General features: G+C 41.6%; 3 protein-coding genes across 5 annotated transcripts in view; 1 reads left to right on the top strand and 2 right to left on the bottom strand.

The window, feature by feature from the left end:
- The window catches only part of fam124a (family with sequence similarity 124 member A), a 30,393-nt gene extending 27,439 nt beyond the window's left edge, over positions 1 to 2,954 (bottom strand). Inside the window, exon 1 of the mRNA XM_084908122.1 lies at positions 2,657 to 2,954. Within this exon, the coding sequence (XP_084764248.1) occupies positions 2,657 to 2,736 (80 nt within the window). The 5' untranslated portion in view covers positions 2,737 to 2,954. The remainder of the gene's footprint in view (positions 1 to 2,656) is intronic.
- A 3,129-nt stretch (positions 2,955 to 6,083) lies between these two features.
- On the top strand, positions 6,084 to 9,934 carry tsn (translin). Its single transcript, XM_084954916.1, has 6 exons — positions 6,084 to 6,287; positions 7,453 to 7,546; positions 7,632 to 7,728; positions 7,997 to 8,112; positions 8,199 to 8,278; positions 8,586 to 9,934. The coding sequence occupies exons 1-6, from the start codon at positions 6,099 to 6,101 to the stop codon at positions 8,814 to 8,816; spliced, it is 807 nt and encodes a 268-aa protein (XP_084811042.1). The 5' UTR covers positions 6,084 to 6,098; the 3' UTR covers positions 8,817 to 9,934.
- A 105-nt stretch (positions 9,935 to 10,039) lies between these two features.
- arhgef49 (Rho guanine nucleotide exchange factor 49) overlaps positions 10,040 to 21,119 on the bottom strand; it is a 77,650-nt gene continuing 66,570 nt past the window's right edge. For all 3 annotated transcript variants that reach the window (XM_084954913.1, XM_084954914.1, XM_084954915.1), the window contains exons 5-8: positions 20,640 to 20,850; positions 16,301 to 16,890; positions 13,409 to 13,554; positions 10,040 to 13,085 (exon numbers count right to left, since the gene is read on the bottom strand). In XM_084954913.1, coding sequence (XP_084811039.1) covers positions 12,257 to 13,085; positions 13,409 to 13,554; positions 16,301 to 16,890; positions 20,640 to 20,850 — 1,776 coding nt within the window. In that variant the 3' untranslated portion in view covers positions 10,040 to 12,256. The remainder of the gene's footprint in view (positions 13,086 to 13,408; positions 13,555 to 16,300; positions 16,891 to 20,639; positions 20,851 to 21,119) is intronic.

Raw genomic sequence — 21,119 nt, 5'->3', positions numbered from 1 at the left:
AGCAGGTGTGAGGACACAAAGGTAAGAAAAGATGATGGGCTTGCAGAGGCAATATAAATATTGGGAAGAACAGAAATAAGCAGAAAATTGCAGCAAAAGGGGACAAAGTGAAAGTCATACTCTCATCTCTGAGTGCACAAAGAAAAATGACAAGGAGTGGGAAAAAAAGTAGGTTTATGACTCTTTGAAATAGAGTTGGAGGTAGTAGTGTGCGCAGTTGCACACTAGTCTGTTTATTTTGATGGCTCCTTTGGGTGTGAGCATTTGGCAGGGCTACCCCTCCCGCCTGCGGTTCCCAGTCTGGCCGCGCTGCCTCGCTTCATCTCCACCCAAAGACAATAAACACAAAGTGAAGCGCAGACAGGCAGCAACCCAGTCATACGCATAAAGTATGAGCGCAGGGTGACCCAGTGGGCTTGAAACTGAGTATATATATGTATATTTTTTAAAAAAACTTCTTTGACCCATGGAAAGCTGAAACAGATTCAGATGCAGAGCGATGAAGAGGGACTTAGGATGGCAAGAAAGGGATGAAGATGAAGGCATAAGCTAACCGAAAACATTCGACTGTTCCAAGCGGTGACTCATGTGAGCATTTTACGGCCTATCACCTTAAAGTCAGGCTCTGGTTATATTCAGGAAGGATCTTTATCACGGCTTAAAAGAAACCAGACATGACTGATGGTAGATGGAAAGTCTGTATTCAATAACAACATAACATTATCATCCTACTTCCCCCAGAGCAGGGGTCTATTTACACAACCGTGACGCATATATTCATGTAGGTTTGTTGGTGTTCAGGAATAAAAATTATAAGTATTCTGTTTTTCTCGTTTGACAGAACAGCAGTTATATAAGAACACGGCAGAGACAAAGTCATACACAGGACCGACTCATATATTTATAACTCACTAATAGGGGGTTAAGATGGACTTTATGACCAACAAAATATTGTTTATTTTATTAATTTATTCAAATGCACTGGTGGAGTGAAAGTGTTCTAAATTTAGTGGATTGAGGAAGAAGAGGTGGGGGATGTGAGCAGGTGGAGGTGGACGGGCCTGGAGTTTGTCATTTAACAAGGATACTTTTCACATACAAGTACTTTTAATGTAACTCTGATATTTGTCTGTATTCTGTTTTTAACCATTAACAACACAAACATTGATTATAGGCTAAATTCTGAGACGCTACAAGGCTGCGAGTAGTGGCAACAATTAGGTTGGACTGCTTGATATGGTGGCCTCATATTTTCTTAATCGTGTGCAATTACACAATCAAATGTAAAACCGTGCTTGCACTACTAGATAAACTATTTTATGTAAGCCGTGACTGAAATGAAATCCTGTAATAAGAATATATAGAGTAAACAACAATTAACCTAATTGCATACCGGGCTTTTAATCTTTCTTCCACCATACATCTCCGTGAGGGACCACAAGGATCTATATAGGCAAAGTTAATACAATGTAAAGGCAGAAAGAAACCTTGATGTGTAATCTGGGAGTTCAGAGATGTGCAGTTTGCCTGTGACTAATCTGTAAGAACACCACAAGCCCTTTAGCATAGGACATCATGTGACATGGTCATGTGTACATGAATGCCTCAATCATTCTTCTGGTTTGTCCCGCACATGGTCAGTTTGACTTCAGGGTTTTCAGACACAACAGCTTTCTGACATATGGGACTCGGTTTATTCAAACACAACGAGTTATATTTACCTAGACTTAACCAAGCTGCTTTGAAATGTGAAAAGAAAGAAAGAAAAGTTGACAACACTTTAACTTCATCTACAAAACAAGCCACAGCTGGACTCTAACCTCAGTCTCCATGGTGAAAGTCCTGTGTTTGTTACATTTAACCAGCCTTTATCCTGCTGCCTCTGTAGACTTATCATAAGATTAAAAAAATCTCACTTCATCTTCTATCAGAAAGCCTTTCTGAAAAACCCTGAAGGCAAACTTCTCACACACACACTCTCACACAAACTCACTACCAATTTTACTCTTTACTTAAAACAACAACAACAAAAAACAAACTAATAGAATAGATCCCAAACACCTTAAAGACATATACGATCATCCCGTTTATCGTGTTAAATCTTCAAAAAAATGAAAGTGAACCTGTCTTTTAATTTTGCGAGACATACAGAGACACAAACACGCACGGAAAACAACTAGTAAATCCTTCACAACAACACAACATCAAATCAGTGACATACCGCAGGAGACAACGAGGCACATCTTTGTTTAATGGCTGCAAAGGAGTAAACAGCGTTAACTTAACACGCTTTCCTGCCAAACAACTTTGAGTTAGATCTTTTTTTTTTTTTTAACTTTAACATTCCGCTAAAAATATTAGCATCCCAAAACAGCTTGTCCCGAGCTTAGTCTGCCTCAGTAGCAAGTGTAATATATAACATTTAAAAAATAAAATAAATAAACCTGTGAATTTAACTGAGGATCGTCGAGACTAATAAGCCAAATCTCATTTAAAATAAAATAAAATAAAAATAAAAATGTTGTGTGCTTTCTCGCTTCTTCTTAAATGAAAATGAGAATGCACATTGGCTGTGGTTAATTTAAAGTATTTCCTAATTCCAATATCCCAAACATTTAGTGAGATATTCTGCATCTGTTATTTCTCCTTCACTCACCCTCCAGTCTCGGCTCCTGAATCCACGCAGTCATCTTCTGTTAGGGCTTTCTCCATCTCAAAGGCTCGGACGCGTAGCATTTAGCTGCATTATTTCAGTGAAAGCCACAAACTGAGCGTTCAAACGCCTGGAGAGACCACACTGAATCAGACGAACAGAAAACGCTCTAAATCCCCGCCGGTGTCTGAGTCCGCACACGAGCAGAGGGGTTTAAACTTGTTGGATCAACAGGCTGACTTTTCTGCGTCAGCGGCGGGCTGACGGGATGCCTTCAGTTGCTGTGGGAAATCTGACGACTACACGCGAACGACACAAACGTTTGGATTGGAGGTTGGATTTTGTTCTCACGTGTTTCAGTTTCCTGCTGTTTTTTACACATGTCAGTAGCCTGCATGCATTTTATTTAGATAGTTTACAATCCTATAAATGTCTTCAATAATAATGAACTGCGAGGTTATTAAGGGCCTTGTAGTCAGAATTATTTGAGTATTCCATGATACTGTAAGTTAAGCTATGACAATCCCCACAATATCATTGTTAAAGGGCATATTAGTGCCACTGTTTCAAATATGATACTATTACTACTTTTGTGTTCAGAATACAGATATGCATTTATTTCTGTTTTATGTAAAAATAGGTCAAAACAAAATGCTCGATTATAGCTGAAAAACAATGTTATGAAGGTGACACAGGTAATAGATTTTTAATGTTCTAAGTAATACAGTACTGTGCAAAAGTGTTGAGCTGTTGAGCTTTCTTGCAGATATTTTGCTAGGGAAAAAATGGAAAATAGGTGCAGAAATTTACCAAAACGTGCAAACATACACAAAAATACAGTATATGAGCCAAAAACAAAGTTTGTGCAATTCTAATGAGCTTGAAAGTCAAAAATTGCTATGACCACCTTTATTTTTCAACCCTGCCTGAACTCTCTTAGGCAGTTTTCTTGTCATTTTCTCTCACACTGCTTCAATAAAGTTGAGGTCTGAGTTCTGGGTAGACCGATCCATGTCTGAAAGTGTCCCATTGTGTGTGTTTTCTATCCAGGTATGCTTTTACTGTATTGGCAGTGCTTTTGGAATAATAACTGAAAAATGAAGCTGGTGCCAATCAAAAACTTTTTACATTGTAATTCATAGTAGTAGTAGTAGTAGTATAGTAGAGCAGGGCGATATGACCAAAAATATTTATCACGATATACATTTGAAAATTTGCGATAACGATATAACTGACGATATAATTGACACTAGACAAAATACTTTACAAAATACTTTACAACTTTTAAACATAAAATCGTTTCGAGGTCAGTAAACACAACCAGAATTCATACATAAGGCACACGGGATTATAAAGGTCACTGTTGACTTTCAGAAAAATCAAAGGATTGATTTTAAATGTGCCGTATTTTCCAAAAAACATGGTAATAACGACGGCCCGCTAGCATGCTCTACCAAAAATAGTGCTTTGTTGTGTATCTGACGGACCAAAGCTAAACCAGTTCCACACCACTGAAGTTGCAGCATTTTTACAAACCAGTTCTGGTTCATCTGTTTCGTTCAACGATCCGCTTTCGCCCTTCTCATTCTCCATCGCCGTCATGTGCTAATGAAAACAAAGGCACTGCGCGTGCGCGTTTTACCCATATTCTATCGCCATATTTCATTTTCTTATCGTTGCCCAACATTATACCGGTATTACCGTGAACGGTATGATATGGCCCAGCCCTAATTCATAGTGTCTTCTATTAAGACTAGTGGATCAGTTGAAGGGTCAGATGCATCTCTCAGCTCCAGTTTCAGAGCTGTGCTGAATTTTCCTCCCCTATTTCCTAAAGACATGACTTTCAGATACTGTTTATCTGCTGTAGATAGTTTTTAAGTCTGCCACTTCTTCTTTTGTATTCCACTTGTGCAGTTTATCATAGATTCAAAGTGCCTTGAGTTAGGTGACTTTTTAAGTCCTTGAATAATGCATAGGTCAGTGTGAAGTTGTTTGTTTTTTTTTTAAAGACCAAACAAGCCTCAGAAAATGGTCAGGTGCAAGGACCAAACTCACCCTAAAAAAGCCTGGAGAGCTATGCCTCAAGACAACTTAAAAAGTCTGACACCTTGCAAGTAAGATATAAAGAAACTGGGGGTGGCTCGAGAGTTTTGCAGTGTACTGTAGTTTAAAATACGAAATCAAAATTATAACCATAAAAATGGGGATAAATATTCTGACGTAATTGTGATTTAAACTACTACTCCAGTTTTTTAAATTTTTTTTATTTTTCATTTTAAGAACGTTGAGCTAAAGACGTTTTTAACTTATAGTTTTTAAGACGGATGGGTATATCTATATTTTTAGCATTGTATGTATTTATTAGTGATGAAAATCCAAACTCTCGCACGTAATGAACGATGCACCTGGGGCTGGTAAGGCTGCGTTAACGAGCAGCACGCAAAGGCAACAGTAACAAAAGTGCTGGTTTGGCGCCATCAACAGGAAGGATAAGGTAATGCAGTGAGTCTGTCTTCCAGGTGGACCCACTGAGGTCAAAGAAGGGTCAAATTTCCTAACTGTAGACAAAACATTTTTTAGGCTTGGCTACATATCCCCATACTACCTTTAGCTTCCCTTACATTAAATAAGGGTTGCCTGTAATTGCACACCTGGATTTATTAGGTAAAAATATCACTTTCTTTTTTTTGTTTTTTTGTAATAACAAGCTGTTTAAAATTAAGCAACCACAGTATACACTGAAGTAATGAAATAAGCAATGAACAATTATTAATCTATATTTTTTAAAAAAAAAAACATCTGTCGTCTACTTTTAAAACAGAAAAATGCATGATGACGCCGGCACACAGATTTGGTAGATATGGTTATTAGTGTGAGTAGGACGGAGCTCAAGAGTAGAATACAATACAAAATGAAGGAAAGGTGGCAGAAGCAATGGGAGGAAGAGAGGAAAGGGCGATGGTTTTATAAAATCCAAAGGAAGGTGGGGGAAATGAGAAGTACAGGCCGAAACAGGAGAGAGGAGACGATTATATCTCGACTGAGATTCGGACACACTGGTTTAAATAGCACATTGTTTTTAATAGGTAAACACTGTACAGGGGAGTGTGACTGCAGTAGGGAACAGGAAACAATAGAACATGTTTTCTTGAATTGTCAGAGGTTTGATATTGAAAGGAGATAACTGCTCAAAAAGCTGGACGATATGGACGTGAAGTTGGATTTGATTGATTTGTTTCGCACGACCTCTGTAAGTGAAAGTTATCGGGCTGTATTTTGGTTTTTAAGGCAGACCCATTTGTTCCAGAGGCTTTGAATTTTTTTTTTTGTCATTTCGGTCCACACTCAACACCAGTTAGTGGCGGTACTGCACCATTTTGCTGTTTGCCAACCGCCAGTAAACCCTATACAGAAGAAGAAGAAGGCTCTGATTTATGCATTGATGACATCATCACCAGGCGCCAGCTGGAGGCGGAGATTGACGGTTCTCGTGCACGTTGATGTGTTGAATAGCTGCGGAAGGTTCATTTTCGGTATCAAGCTTACGGCTGGATTCAGAAGAGAAATGTCTGTCACCGAGATGTTCAGTTACATCCAGGGCTTCCTGAGCGCAGACCAGGACATCAGAGAGGTAAGCACGAACAGCACAGCGTTAGCTCACAGAGACTGCTAGCTAGCAGCTAACCTGAGCCGAAGACTTGTCGTTAAACATTTAATGAAAATATTTAACCCTGGTAAATGGGACATTATGGTTTAGCTACATCAGCTAAGAAATTTAATTCAGGTCGATAACAGTTCGCAATAAATATCACTTTTCCTGAAATCTAAATATCATCAAGCTCCAGTGTTTTTACCACGCTTGTAAAGCGTTTTCCCCAACCAAAGTTAATTTAAAAATTAGTGAATTTAATGCGGGATAGCTTTAATTCCGAATATTGCTGATTGGTTGTGGCTGTATCACCCTAAGACAGGTTTTAAACCATTGAAAAATATACCCGGGTAAACATAAATAAATAAATAAATAAACAAAAAATAACATTGCCCATTAATAATGTAGAATATATGAATGTACTGGTGAAGTACAGAGAAAGTCTTTGTGGATACAGAGAAAGCATATGATAAAGAGGAACTGTGGTACCGTCAGGAATGGCAGAGAAGTATATGAGGGTGGTGAAGGACATGTATGAAGACAGCCAGACAGAGGCGAGGTGTCCGGTAGGAGTGACAGATGAGTTCAAGGTGGGGCTGAGATTATAATAGGGATCTGGTCTGAGCTCCTTTTTGTTTGCAAGGGTGATGGACAGGTTGGCAGATGAGGTCAGGCAGGAGTCTCCGTGGATTCTAATGTTTGCAGATGGCACTGTGATCTGTAATGAGAGTAGAAAGCAGGTGGAAGTATGCTCTGGAGAGAAGAGGAATAAATAATGCTTCATTTGAAGCGAGACAGAGTACATGTGTGGGAATGAGAGGGAGCAGTCAGGTCTTGCAGCGATGCATGCACATTTAGAGTTAATGTGCAGATAGAGCAATTATCCCCACATCAGCAGTGACTGTGAAAACTTCCTCGTAGTGTCAAATTCTGCACATGTATCACTCTGCACAATAAAGGTCAAACATCTGAGTGAAGTAACGACAAGCGAAACACATTTTTGCTTAGAGAGGGAATTTGTTCTTCTGTCTTACAGACTTTGTTGTAAGCATCTTAGGTATTCAAAGTGGCAAAGGTATATTGATTTTATTCGGACTTTAGTAGAAGCTTTAAACGCTTTGTTGTTCTTCATTCCCTCTTTTCACAGGATATTCGTAAGGTGGTTCAAACCTTGGAGCAGACCGCCAGGGAAATACTAACAGTACTACAGAGTGTCCACCAACCAAGTGGATTCAAAGAAAGTGAGTGACCCGTGGAGCTGTAGATACTTGGATAAAATGATTTTTGAACCTCTGGTATGATAATCTTCTCTTTTCTCCCTTTTAGTTCCCAGCAAATGTGCGAAGGCGCGGGAGCTGTTCTGCACAGTCAGAACACAAATTGCTGAACTCAAAACAAAATTTCCTATGGAGCAGTATTATAGGTAGGAATGACTTTCTTCTCAGCAATTACAGTTATCGTCATGATTATGCAACGCTAATGAGTTTTTGAATGTTTGTTATTTCGTTCATGAAACCAAAACTCGCAAAATTTTGCTGATAATGTGTTTTTAACTGTCTTGTTTTATTATTAAGTATTTCAATTTATGTGCCTCTGGCTCCCTAAAGAAACAGGACTCACTGTGAGGAGGATATCCTTAAGAAATCAAGTGTTGTTATCTTTGTTTCTCGGCTTTCTTCTTCTCTTTTTAGGTTCCATGAACACTGGCGGTTTGTCCTGCAGCGTCTGGCTTTCTTAGCAGCGTTTGTTGTCTACCTGGAGAGTGAAACTCTTGTAAAGCGGGAGGAAGTGGCACAGATACTCGGGAGTAGGTACCGCTTAATGTCATAAAGTCGAAGTCTCACTGGAGAAAGTCGGCTAATCTTTGCTTCCTCCTCTCTCTCCACCTTGTAGTCGAAGTGGTGCGAGAGAAAGGCTTCCACCTCGATGTAGAGGACTACCTGGCAGGCGTCCTGATCATGGCAAGTGAACTGGTGAGTTTACTGTTAATTGTTATGTTGCTACATACAGTCATGTTCTATATATTAAATACATTCTAGGAATCATGAGGACAAGCACTTGATTAATTGATCATCAGCAAGTTTGAGCTCCTCTATAAAAGCAGAAGTTTTGCCAGTTTGCAGGTCTGGAGCATTCAGGTGTGTGTTTTGGGGAAGAAAGATATTATTGCAGTAATTTCTGTCCATAAATTTGGTGGTAAGATTATTTCCAAAAATGTTGTAAACAATGATTTGTTGTGTATAAGTTGACCTTAACTCACCATGGTGTTTGTCGATCCAGTCACGCTTGGCGGTAAACAGCGTCACAGCAGGAGACTACAACCGGCCCCTGCGCATCTCCAACTTCATCAACGAGCTGGACTCGGGCTTCCGCCTGCTCAACTTGAAGAACGACCCTCTGAGGAAGCGCTACGACGGCCTCAAGTACGACGTGAAGAAAATCGAAGAGGTAGTTTATGACTTGTCAATCCGCGGTCTGGCCAAGGAGCCCGAGGCCGCTGGTGAGAAGTAGAGCGGCGAAGGCGCGATTGGCTGTGGGAGAAGGAGGGCGTGGTGGCTGCCCCGCCCCCAAGCTGGGAACTCTCCATGGCTGCTGCAGATTGGAGACTTTACACCACCTGGAACATGAGAGCCAGGGATCTGCCTGAGGCCCCAGCAACCGAAGACAGACCGTGTATGTGTGTGTGTGCGTGCTTATCGGCGTATATCTGTGCGAATGCATGCGTGAGATGTGCGTCAGGTGGATGCCAGTCTGTCGGAAAGGATAGCAGAGGCGGCGACGCCCCCCATCAGATGATTTAAAATCAACGGTTTGATTTGTTGCTGGTTTTGGAAACACGTTCTCAGTCTTCTGATCCCTGTTAAACTGAGCTGGTTTTGCAGCTGTTCACTCTCTTTCGCAACAGTCAAATTTTTATTATTTCTTTACAGTGTATTGATGTTAATTGTTTAAGAAGGCAGAGATGGCTCAGAGTGAAGCGCTCCAGCCAGGCTCATTTATTCTGTCATTGTTTTTATGTGTTTACAAAGAAAAAAGAAACAAGTATTTGTGTTGTTTACCAGCATTTGATGCCCGGTGTTTCTTAGGACTCTGACTTTATTGTTTAAAAAAACAAACAAAAAAACCCCACAAAAAATATCTAGGAGCCTCATTTATAAAGAAGATGGTCCACTCAAACTTGAGATATTAAATCTAAAATCCATAAAGAGAGTAACAACCGATTCATACATTTTTAAAGCGTTTGAACTCAGAAGGTTTTGGATTTCCATCAGTAGCATTTATAAACGAGGCTCTGGGAGAGGACGAGCCAAAGAAAAGCCAAAGATGCACTTCATATGACATAAAGCTGCTGTGATGAGTTAGGTATGTTCTTTGTTTTCATACAGTAAGAAACCCTTGCAGCGCAGTGCCAACGAGCAAATAGAACGTCTCTGTGTGTAGTACAGTGTGTCCATTTGTTTTTCATGGAGAGAAACATCTTGAAGGTTTGTTTCTGTTGTGGGCGTCCAAGCTTCAGTTTGCTTCGATACTTTAATGTTGCTGAATGGTGTTTTTATATAGAAAAAAAAAATCACTGTTTCCCTTCTATATTGTGATTTTGTTTCAAATAAATTGATCTCAATTGTTCAGTGTGTATTGTTGTCTTTGAAATCCTAAAGATGATGCGAATGATTCTAAGTACAAACATCTACTTTATATAAGACTTTATACAGGAAAAAAAACAACAACAAATGTTGTGTTTAAAATCTTTTAATATAATGCACAATATATTACACTGAGGAAACAAAACGTCAGGTCTTTCATACACAAATGAGGAAAAGAAACTTTAATGAAACTGCAGGTTTAGTTTTTTCTTTTTAAATCTGAAACTGCATCCTCCAACAGTACAGGCGTATCGGTGTGGAGCTGAGCAGCCCTGCCCTCCAAAACACAGTGATCGTGCTACTTCATAACATAACGGCATTGGTCTTATCTGGTGGTTTTGGTTTCGATGACTGGGTCGACTTTATAGTTTCAAAGTGCTGGAATCGGCTTCGGTCGACCAGAGTCCCTCTTTTACATCAAGTATGGTCAACAGTAATGACTGTGTAACAGAGTTTTTACCAGCAGTTACACTGGAGAATATACTATTACTGAATCATAATAATAAAGTGCATCAAACAAAATAAAGCTTTCTTAAATAATAAAAAAAACAAAACACACCATGAGTAGTAAAAACACAAATTAGAAGAAGACACAGAGGATCAGTCGATCACATCAGCAGTCAGGGACTGTCGAAGGAATAATTATATTGCCTGTAAATGAATCTCGGTCAAGTGACGGAGAGCAGACGAGTCTATTTCAGAGGTTAATGCTACTATGACGGATTGCAAATACTTCAGTCAGTTTTCATTTAACAGTGATCAAGTACCAAGGCACAACAGCTCATCGCTAAGTCACATAACACAGCTGAAACTGCGTCACGACGAGATGGTTTGGATGCTTTTTCTTTGAGGCGTTTGTCGTCAAGGTAGCAGGCTTTTTCAACCTTAACGCCAGAGTTTCAAAACAGAACCTTTTTTTTGGTCTCTCACAGCTACACAGAGGGTGGGATGGACAAGAAATGGTGGCATAACTGAATCAGTTAAAGTATTAAAGTCATAATAGATAGTCTATTAACAGAAAGTCAGTGATTCTAAGTGGTTTGTTTACTGAAAAGTGATATTCTTAAAATCTGAATATAGTGAGTCTCCTAAGAAGACTCTTAGGAGTTACTGATGCCAGACCAAATGATTGGTTGAAGAAACAACCAGCAAATCATTCAATAATACAAAAAACTGGTTGTTGATTCTCTGTTATTACATTATTACAACTGTGCAGAGGCCAGTGGTGGTCTCCACATGAGGTCCTGAAGCCGAGGTTGGAAAAACTCTGCACTTAACACACACAGGTAGTGTTTGACGTCACCCGGTTTGACAGGATGTTCCAAGAAAGAGGACTGACGAGACTCTTCACAAACTGCTTTCATGGCACTTAAATCTAATGACCGTAACAGAGGCGTCCTTAGCATTAGGGAAAGCTTTAGTCGTGCCCACCGACCAATCAGACTCTAGTTAAATGTGCCACATAAAACCCAACGACACAGTAAAGCAGGATTAACACCTGAACGCCAAAAGGAAAACCTCAGGAAAACGAAATGCATATACAGTAGCTACTTACTTTGAAACTGGCAGAGATTATTGCTGTTACGTGAGTTCTCACTGAAAGACGGTGACGCGGGAGGTCTGTACAGCCCGTTTTGAGAGGCTCTGCTCCACTGCTTATCTGGCAGTGAAAGATAGTGAAAGCCCTACCGCCAATGTACAGTAGAGGGCGGCACACGGACACAATAGGGCAGTGACGACAAACGAAAACCACCGAACAAAAAGATGTGGACGACATTTCTGCCTTGAGAAATGTTCTTACATCACACTGTGTTGTATTAAAAAAAGAAAAGAAACTAAAAAACCCCAAAGATGTTACAATTTTTCCCGTTGCAGTCGGTCATGTTCAGTCATGCTGTTCAACAGACACACGTTACTTACTGAAAAACACAGCTCTGCCTCTCCGAGAGCAAACAGTCTTTACAATCAAGGCCGACGAGATCGACCCAAGTTTTTTTCTTTGTTTTTCATTTGGTCGTCCAAGATTCTGACTTTGCTCTTGTAATGTAACAGTTTCAAATTAAATCTACATACATAATATTTTATGACAGTATGGCGCACTTACAGCTTCGTAACAAAAACAAAGTGCTTCGTCGTTTTCTTGCCCTCATGAGAGTCTGAGATTTTTTTTCTCTTCCCTTTTTATTTATTGTTATTGAATTCTAATGAGTTATGACAGCGGAGTCACTCGGAAATGCTTCCTGTTGTCGGCTGATTTTTGCAGTAGGAGGTTATTTACAGTGTAACAAAGGTGAGTGGTGGTTAGTCTCAGGACCGCGTTTGGTTCGTGTTGATCATGATGTTGGGCAAAGCGTTACGTCTTTTCCTCCAGGTGCCCAAGTCCCGAGCGTACCTCTTAATCTGGTGGAACCACTGCTGGGTGCGAGATTTGTCCGAGGCGCGGAAAACGAAAGACTCCCGCCGGATGTCAAGCACCTCAAATGTGTCCTCGCAGTCCGGATCTGTCGACACCACGCAGTTCCCCAGTCGGATGGGCTCTCTCAGCACTGTGAACTTCCCGCTGCTCTTGTCCTTGATCAGAACCAGCACTCCGTCCCGAATGCTCTCTCCGCCGCTTTCCATCTGATCCCCCCGAGCCACCAGGTCGGCGCACAGTCCCTCAACCGCCCGCTGCGTCCTCACCATCAGCAGGCTCTGGACGTTCTGGAACTTGAGAGCCTTGCTGCCCTTCTTCACCCACTGACCGTCCGCCGGCTGGGACAGCTGGAGCGGCCCCTCCATGACAAATCGCGTGTTTTCCCTCGCCCACCCCACCGTCTTCATCGACACCTCTCGCATCTCGATGTTGATGACCTCCCGGTTCTTGCGGCTGTCGCGGCGGAACGAGCGCAGGGACCAGGTGACCCCATTGCCCTCCTGCTTGGTCTTCATATTGATGTGCTCCAGGTGGGACTCGACCCGACTCTTGGCCTCACGGAGACGCGCGTAGTCGGGGTGGCACTCGGGAGTGACCTTAATGATGCGGCTCAACAAAAGCGGGTACTTGGTCACGCGCTGGAGGGGCGCCATAAGGAAGGAGCGCAGGTTCATACGACGCAGGGCTGTGTTGTCATTCTGAGAAACATCCAGGAAGATTCTAAAGAGAGAAGTGAGAGAAGAGGACGATGAGAACGGAGACATTCTTACAGTCTGTGTATGTCTTTGGGGAAACTCTTAAAAACTTGATTAATGGAATCATAAGACAGCCTGAGTCATGGGTGAGCTGCAGTTCTGTCTAAAAATATGAATCATTGCAGCTCTGCTCTTGAAATAGAACGTCTTCTGAATAAGTGATAACTCGCTGTCCTTTCCATTAAGAATTACACAGCACAGCCGTGGCAGGGACAAGAGAAAGCTCCCACAGCAATTTTGCCATCACACAGAGCCACAGGAAGACCAGTCCTTGTACTTTGTGTGTACCTTAGCAGCTCTTTTTCTTTCTCCAGTGTATTCAGCATGTTGACTGAGGTGGACTGCTGCAGACAGTAGGTCTGAAAGGCGGGCAGCATGTTGACAAACTCCAGAAAGATCTCTCCTATGTACACTGTCAGCAGATCTTCATCTCCCTGAAATCAAACCACAGGAAAGCAACGGCCTTAAAAGTCATTGTCCAAAGTGGTACGTGCAGACTTTATGCTTGGCTCTCGCCTCATCACTTCACACAAGGGTACTAATTAGTGAGCATAGCAGTTATCAGGGAGTGACAGTAATACTCCCAAAAATTATTAGTCCCAGATATACCAGCTGTTTTAAGGTAAACTTGAAACAAATGGTAACTAAGTACAGTATCATACAGAGAGCATTTTAAGACTCATGCTTCTCACTGAGAGAAGCAGAAATGAAACAGAGCTAGGAGACACAACCTTCAACCGTGATATGAGCGTTGATATTTACAGAGTTCTTCCAACAGAAGACGCTTTGCATCTTCCCTGTTTGTGGCACATGTGCTTGAACAGCATAAATATGTAAATGACTACCTAAACATAACAAATGTTAGGGATTTTGTTCATGTCTTATGTGTCTGAAAGAAAGAAATTATCAGCTGATATTTCAGAATACGCACAAACAAAAATAAATAAGTAATAAAAGTACCAAAAGTGGCACATATACTGTTTTCTGATGACTCTTTAGACCATAGGTGTCAAACTCTGGCCCGCGGGCCAAATTTGGCCCGCAGCCTAATTACATTTGGCTCGCGAAGCCATACCAAATTACTATTAGAGCTGGCCTACTGGTATTATACAGCTAATATATATATTGTTTAGTATTAAGCTTTGCTTGTTCCATATTCAGTTTTTCAGCAAAACTTGTTTGAGTCCATAAGAAGAGATTCATTCTTAAATCTGGAGGAAGATTTTTTTTTTCAATAAATATTAATGTTAGCCCGCGACCTTGTTCCAGTTTTGAATTTTGGCCCACTGTGTATTTGAGTTTGACACCCCTGCTTTAGACCTTTAGTCATTTGAAATTCAAGGTGGCCGACATTTTTTAAGAAGACTGTTGGCTCTCCTTCTTTAAATTTCTTTTAAGAAAATTTCTTTCTTTAAAGATAAGTAGAATGATCTTAGTGCTTGATCTTAAAGAAACTTATTTTAATAATAAGAACTTTATTTATGGAGCATTTTTCAAAAACCTGTGTTACAAAGTGCTTTATGAGTCTGGAATTACTCAGAGTTTTGTAACAAATTAAAAAAAACAACAACCTTTTTTTCTAAACAATTTGTAAACAGGGCTGTAGCAACAAAGCTTGTACTTTTGTTTCAGACACATCTCCTGGATGGACTCCTGCACTCTTCACTGTTTAACTCTCACCACTGGCTAAAGCTGGCTCAGGATCTTTCTGACCTGCTCAGAAGGTTAGCAGTTTGATCCCTGGCTTCTATACTTAAAGCTTACCTGGCAAGACAATGAACTTCAAATTTCCCCTGATGCATCGACTGGAGTATTTGTGTGTGTGTGCGTATAATTAAATTGTATGTGCGAGTGTAGTGCTTTGAGATCTCAGTAGAAGCACAACAGCACTGTATAAATATCAGTCCATCTACCTTGCATTGTACTATATAAGGATAGAACGCAGAGGGATGATAAGTTAACTGAATTAACTTCAACTAACTCTGATTTATAAAACAGACGTTGGTGACATCACTGCTGTCAAACTTGTTGATGAGGCACTAGGTGTCTCTGTTTTGTTGTACTGTGTTATTGAGGCACTAATAGGAGGGTAATAAGCTCCAAGAGCAACACCTGGGCCCAGTGAGCTGGGCTGTAAAAGCTCCCTCCCTCCTGCAGTGACTATGTGACTCCCAGGCTCGGACCAGCACAGCCACAGTGTGTGTTTCAGGTTTATTTTATTATTTGCTCTCCATCCACCCATGCATGCTCCACACTGCTGACTTTCTGATAAACACACACACTTTTTAGTTTCATTATATTTTTGCAAGTAAATTGTAATTCCCTTCATCTTTTCTCCCTCTTGCTGCTGCAGCCAGTGGGCTGGGCTGTCAGCTAACTAATGTTAATGACTTGTTAGTGTAGTTATATTTGGCTCACAGGAAGATTGGGCCAGCCAAAGGGTAAACAGTGCAGAGACACGTGTGCCAGGTTAACCGGTGATTCTAAATCAGCAGCAGGGTTTAGATGCGAGTCTGAATGGTTATTTGTCACTCTTTGTTAGAGTGCCCATGGTGTACCCAACCTCTCGCCCAATGTCAACTGGGATAAGCTGTTGAAGAGGCAAATGTTTACAGTTATCAGTAGCACTAACGCTCCTTAGCTTTAATGCTAACCACTGATTTGTTATGTGTTAAGCCAAAATAAGTAAAAAGAAGACTAAAGTGCTCTGTATAGCTGAGATGATGTCCAGAATTGGTGATACTTTACTGCAGGCACTATCATCACTACACAAACAGTATACAGTCACTCATTGTTAATGTAAGCATATTCATGAGAGCATGATTAATGGTTCCTCTCCTCTAACTGACAACAAGTGACCTTGTTTTCGTCGCTGTGAGAGAAACAAACATTTTTACCTGCAATTGCTTTGAGTGTATACATGGAAATGCGTGTGCTTAAACTTGTGGTTCTGATGTTTGTACTGAATCTCTAAAGTGTACTTCTACATATATCTGAATTTGGACTCAGTAACAGTTAAAAAAAGAAACAATGGCATTTAATGACATTATAAGTGTGACCCTTAAGGTGAATTATGCAATAACAGGAGATGTTGAAATCCGTTTATGAGCCAGAAGATGCCAACTTTGCTCATGCACAGCTGGTATTTATGTGTGTTGAGAGACAGAGAGTGTGGGTCACCTGGTCAAAGGCCTGATCGATGCTGTCCTGCAGGTGTTCGGTGAAGCGTTCATTGACATCTATTAACTCCTGAACGTTGCTGAACACCACGGCGAGCTGCTCAGCGGTCAGCAGCCCGGCACTCTGCATGGGGCAGTAAAACTCCTCTTTGATGATGCGCAGGTCCTCGCCGTAGCTCGACTCCGTGTTCAGAAACTCCAGGATGGCTTCCTTGCGTTCAATGCGCAGCTTGGAGCAACGTTCGCACATGCGCTCTCCCCGTTCTTTCGAGGCCCCATCCCTCAGTCCACAGTCCGGACACGGTCTCTGGGCCTCCCAGGCTCTCAGAGAGGCCGACGGTCTCTTCCAGGTGCGGGACAGACCCGGCCCGATGCCGCTGTCCACTCGTTCCACGTCGGCTCCCCGGCTTCTGCGGTAACGGCGAGGCTCGTTGTCCTCTTCGTCGCGCTCATCGCTGAGGCCCACCACTCCGCTGTCTGCACTCAGGCTGCTGATGGTGCTCCAGCGGTGTTGTCCGGTTCGAGTCACGCCCAAGACTGCCTGGCGCTCCTCACCGGGAGGCTCTGAGCGACCACGAATTGCTGCAGGTGCTGGGGAGAGGGATGTGAGGATGATCAGATTCATTAGCAATCGGAATGTTTATGGATTTACCCTCCAGTTTTTGTCAATCAAATAAACGCATGTGTCTGGGAAAAGGCCAGCAAGGTCATCATTAGCATATGTCGTATTGATGGACTTCCTTTGCCCAGCACTAGTGTAATGGGTCTTCAACTGACAGGGAACATAAGCGGGTAGTTTGTGTGTGTGTGTTTGGTGGGAGGACTTGAGGACAGGGTCCAAAGGCCATAATGTTCAGTGACAAGCAAGACTCCAAGTTGCATAAGGGATGTAAAAACAGAACAAATGTATTTCTTAAAAGCCTTTTTTTCTTTTTTAAAAAAAGAAAAATGGGATGGGATGTCAAATGCCAGGCTCAGCTGGAGGCTCATTCACAATTTATTTGTGAATGAGCCTCCAGCTCATGGTGAGGTCAGAGGTGTAATGAGGACAAAGAGTTCTGTAAAGGTGCTGGCATTTGTTCACAGGAAGGAAGCATCAAGTCTAATCCCATCATACAGTGATGGGGTCAGTGCCATACACCGTAGGAATATGTGCAATGTTTATATGTTGAGACTGTATACAAAGATAGATGACCTGACAGTCCCCCAAAAACAAAGCCAAAACATCTCAATCACCTCTTTGTAGATGGATGAACCCATGAACCCCACCTGCTCCATGCTAGCAGACAGGAAATAGGCCTAAATACAAACCATCCAGCTTTGTAGGCGACTGTCACTGAAATCAACTGAGTTTACACACGAGGAGTTGTCAATGAGAAGGCAAATAACTGAGAGAAACTGAGGGCTTAAATAGACTGGATAATAAGGAAGCGTTGAAACAGGTGAGAAAACATCTGGAATAAATCTAACTAATGACACAGAGGAAGTAGAACTAAACACAATGCACAGGACAAAAGACTAAAAGAATAAAACAGGAAACAGGCATGGGGAAACGAAACAATAGCAAAAGGTCCAAATTGACAACACTGGGTCAAGGATCCAGGTACCCTGACAGAGACAGCTGTAGTGGACATCACAGGCTCTGATTGCAGGTACGTCTCTAATAACCCCCAAATACACCAATCAGCAGTATTCTTTATAACTTTTGGTACAAAATCAAAGCTGAGAAAAGTGGCTACAATATACTGAAGTTCATTCACACTCTAAGGTTACCTACATAGCTTTAAAAAAAAGTTGAAAGGCCCTTTTCCCCAAATTTAAAGTGCTGTTGCCAGTTTTCTAACTAATCATAAGATAATGTTACCTGCCATTGTGCAGTTACACTCAGCAACCCACAGAAGTTGAGATGTACATGATTTCTAAAAATCATCTCAAAAACACAGAACATGGACAAGATTTTAATGTCAAAGGTATTATATCTCTTAAAAGTCAAAGTGATACAGAATCCAAAAAGCTTTACTGATGATATTCCAGTAGCCTACATGTTAAATAGCTACCTGCCCCCTGAGTTATGTTTTATTTTATTCTTTAGGGTCATTCGACTCGAGCTTGGAAATATTTGTGTGGAAGCAAAGTAGAGGCAATAAATTTAAGTCTTTTACCAGTTGTGAAGAATCTACCAGGGACTCTTTACTGCTTGGATTTTGGTGACATTCATTAAAAATGACCTTAGTGATGTTGGCTGGAAAGTTGGATTCAAGGATGAAGGAAGCATCACGTTGATTAGTGTGTGGCTCCTGTTTACTGAGGTAGATATTTAAGCAACACACACATATTCTTAACAGTTGCATTTGTGTTACAACCCAAACACTTCCAACCAGATTTGACGCATGGACATCCTTTGATGGAAGTTCACCGTCTGTGTCGTTTCAGCTGCAGTGACACTGAGATTTTTGTTGAAGTCGTCCTTATTTGTGGGATTTTCTTTATCCAAAGTAGCTCCATTTAATTTAACTAAAACCTCAGCGGATTACACACTTAAAGAGGAAGAACAGGGCTCGCAAAATCGCTAGCCCGACGTCCCGGGGCTAGCGATTTTTCCAGTCGGGCTACCAAAATCTATCTCTGCCCTGCCCGTCGGGCTATCGTAGGAAGGAAAAATATATGTCAATGTTTTTGCATTCTTTCGGAAATGTAGCTGGGTAATTATGTCATTGGCATCGGTGAGCCACTGTCAATATGTGACATATTGAAATCGCGTTTGAATTTGCGCTTGTTTTTTGCTTTCACTTTGCAATCGCGCGAACTGTGTATAGAGAGCGACAGCACTGATTGGTGAGTGATGATAATTTGCGCACCAATTCCTCTGACATCGTCTTATCAATCGTTAGCTTACTATGCAAACATGACAAGTGAAATCTTCCGCAGCAAGCTTAAACATGTGAGAGGTTGATCGCGCAGAGAATCGCTGAGCGTTATGTGAGTGCGTGTGTAAAAGCAGCAGGATATATATTTTAGTTATGCTGAGCCAGGGTGAAGAAGTGACAGCCAAAGAAAAGCTTACCACAAAACGGAAAAGTTATGACAAAGCAGACTATAAGGCAAAAAGAAAGTGCAGCTTTATGGTTTCATGGACAAAAGAATTTCTGTGGCTGCAATATGATGAGCTAAATAACCAGGGGTGCACATAAGTGGTCCGCAGGTGCGCATTCGCTGTCAAAATAAAAAACGCGCACAAGATAAGAAGTTGCAACGCATGTTTGCGTACATAGGATTTTCTGAAGGAGGACAGACATGTTGTTTAGAACTCTTAAAGATGTCGAAGAAGCTCCTTTAAGCAATTACTTTGGTTTTCCTCCACCTCCAAAGAAATGTCAGAAGGAGTCCGAACCACAAAAGAAGCGCGTATTCTCGGAAAAGTGGTTGCAGGAGGTGAGCTGGCTTCAAACAAATGATGAACGCACAGAGATGTGGTGCAGAATGTGCCGTAAAATTCCCACTCTAGCGGACAAAAACAGTGCCTTTTATATGGACGCAAACGCGCGTTGCAGCAACTTATCTGGTGCGCGTCTTTTATTTTGACAGCGAATGCGCACATGCGGACCACTTATGTTCACCCGTGTAAATAACATAATGTTCTGCCGGGTGTGTTGTTGGTTTTCCCTCGATTTCTGAGTTGACAAGCGCCTTTGTTACTGGGACCAGTCATTTTAAGAAAGGCCCCCATTAGAACCCATGAGAAATGCAAGAAATGCATTATTGCTCAGTCTGCAATATCTTTCCCAGAACAAACACCAATTGCAAATAACATACTAAAAATAAACCTGAAAATCAGTTTAAAACAGCGTACTATGTTGCAAAGAGTGAACTACCACTGGCACAATTTAGCAGTCTTTGCAAACTTCAAAAAGCAAATGGCCTCGATCTTGGTTCCACTTTCCTCTTACCCGTGACTTCAGTGGAAATTTCAAATTCAGGATCTGACACAGACTGATTCATGTTCTACACAGTTCTTACAAGTTCATAGAAATTTCTGTTCAATTAGAACCAAGTATTTGAGTTGATGATTGTAATTTTTATACAATGTTGTAATTTGTTTTTCAACAATTTTTTTGATTAATGTTTTGTTTCCTTTACAATATTACACTTTAATGTATAATATTGTAAAGGAAACAAAACATCAATCAAAAAATTGCTCTCTTTTTTATTCGGGCTACTTAAATTTATTTTGGGCTACCAAAAACTGAAGAGTCCCTGCCCGAAGGGCTACCAGGGATTTTGAAATTTTGCGAGCCCTGAAGAAGAAGGAACACAATGTGGCACACCTGCTATGCACTTACCACTGTCTCTGTCTCTATCGCGATCTCGACGGTGGCCGTGGAGTCGAGCGGCGGCGGCAATCTTCATCTCCAGCTGCTTGCGCTTGGAGGCGTCGGCCGGCATGGGGTCACTGTAGTGGGGTCGCAGGCGGCACTCACGCTGCGCTCTCACCGTCTCAGCCAGCTCATAGGCTGCGTCCGAGCTGGAGCGCCTGCAGCCCAGACTAGCGTGCTGCCAGTTGGAAAGACACGTGTGTCAATCAAATGGTCGTGTTGCTATAGCAACAGGTGAAAGAAGGCAAAGCTCTCTGAGGTACTAAAGGTGGCAATGACAACAAGACTGAAATTCCAGCTTGCGTGTTTCTGTGTGTGTGTGCCTGTGAGAGCAGTTACCATGCACAGTGTCACCATCTTCACTGGCATGACATCATTACATAACAAATTTTGGTTATCGCTCTGATCCCAGCTTGTAGCACTGACAAGAATCCAAATTTCACAGTC

The sequence above is a fragment of the Perissodus microlepis genome, chromosome 16 (genome assembly GCF_051167445.1).
Source record: "Perissodus microlepis isolate ML-2025 ecotype Zambia chromosome 16, ASM5116744v1, whole genome shotgun sequence".
Lineage (NCBI taxonomy): Eukaryota > Metazoa > Chordata > Actinopteri > Cichliformes > Cichlidae > Perissodus > Perissodus microlepis.
This window is presented reverse-complemented; position numbering and strand designations above follow the sequence as displayed.

What these genes read in the sequence shown, in the direction of transcription:
- tsn (XM_084954916.1), top strand. Translation starts at nt 6,099, where the DNA reads ATGACATCATCACCAGGCGCCAGCTGGAGGCGGAGATTGACGGTTCTC. An exon ending in ACCAAGTGGATTCAAAGAAA is followed by an intron (nt 7,547 to 7,631) that starts GTGAGTGACCCG and finishes TCTCCCTTTTAG; the next exon opens with TTCCCAGCAAATGTGCGAAG. An exon ending in TGATCATGGCAAGTGAACTG is followed by an intron (nt 8,279 to 8,585) that starts GTGAGTTTACTG and finishes TTGTCGATCCAG; the next exon opens with TCACGCTTGGCGGTAAACAG.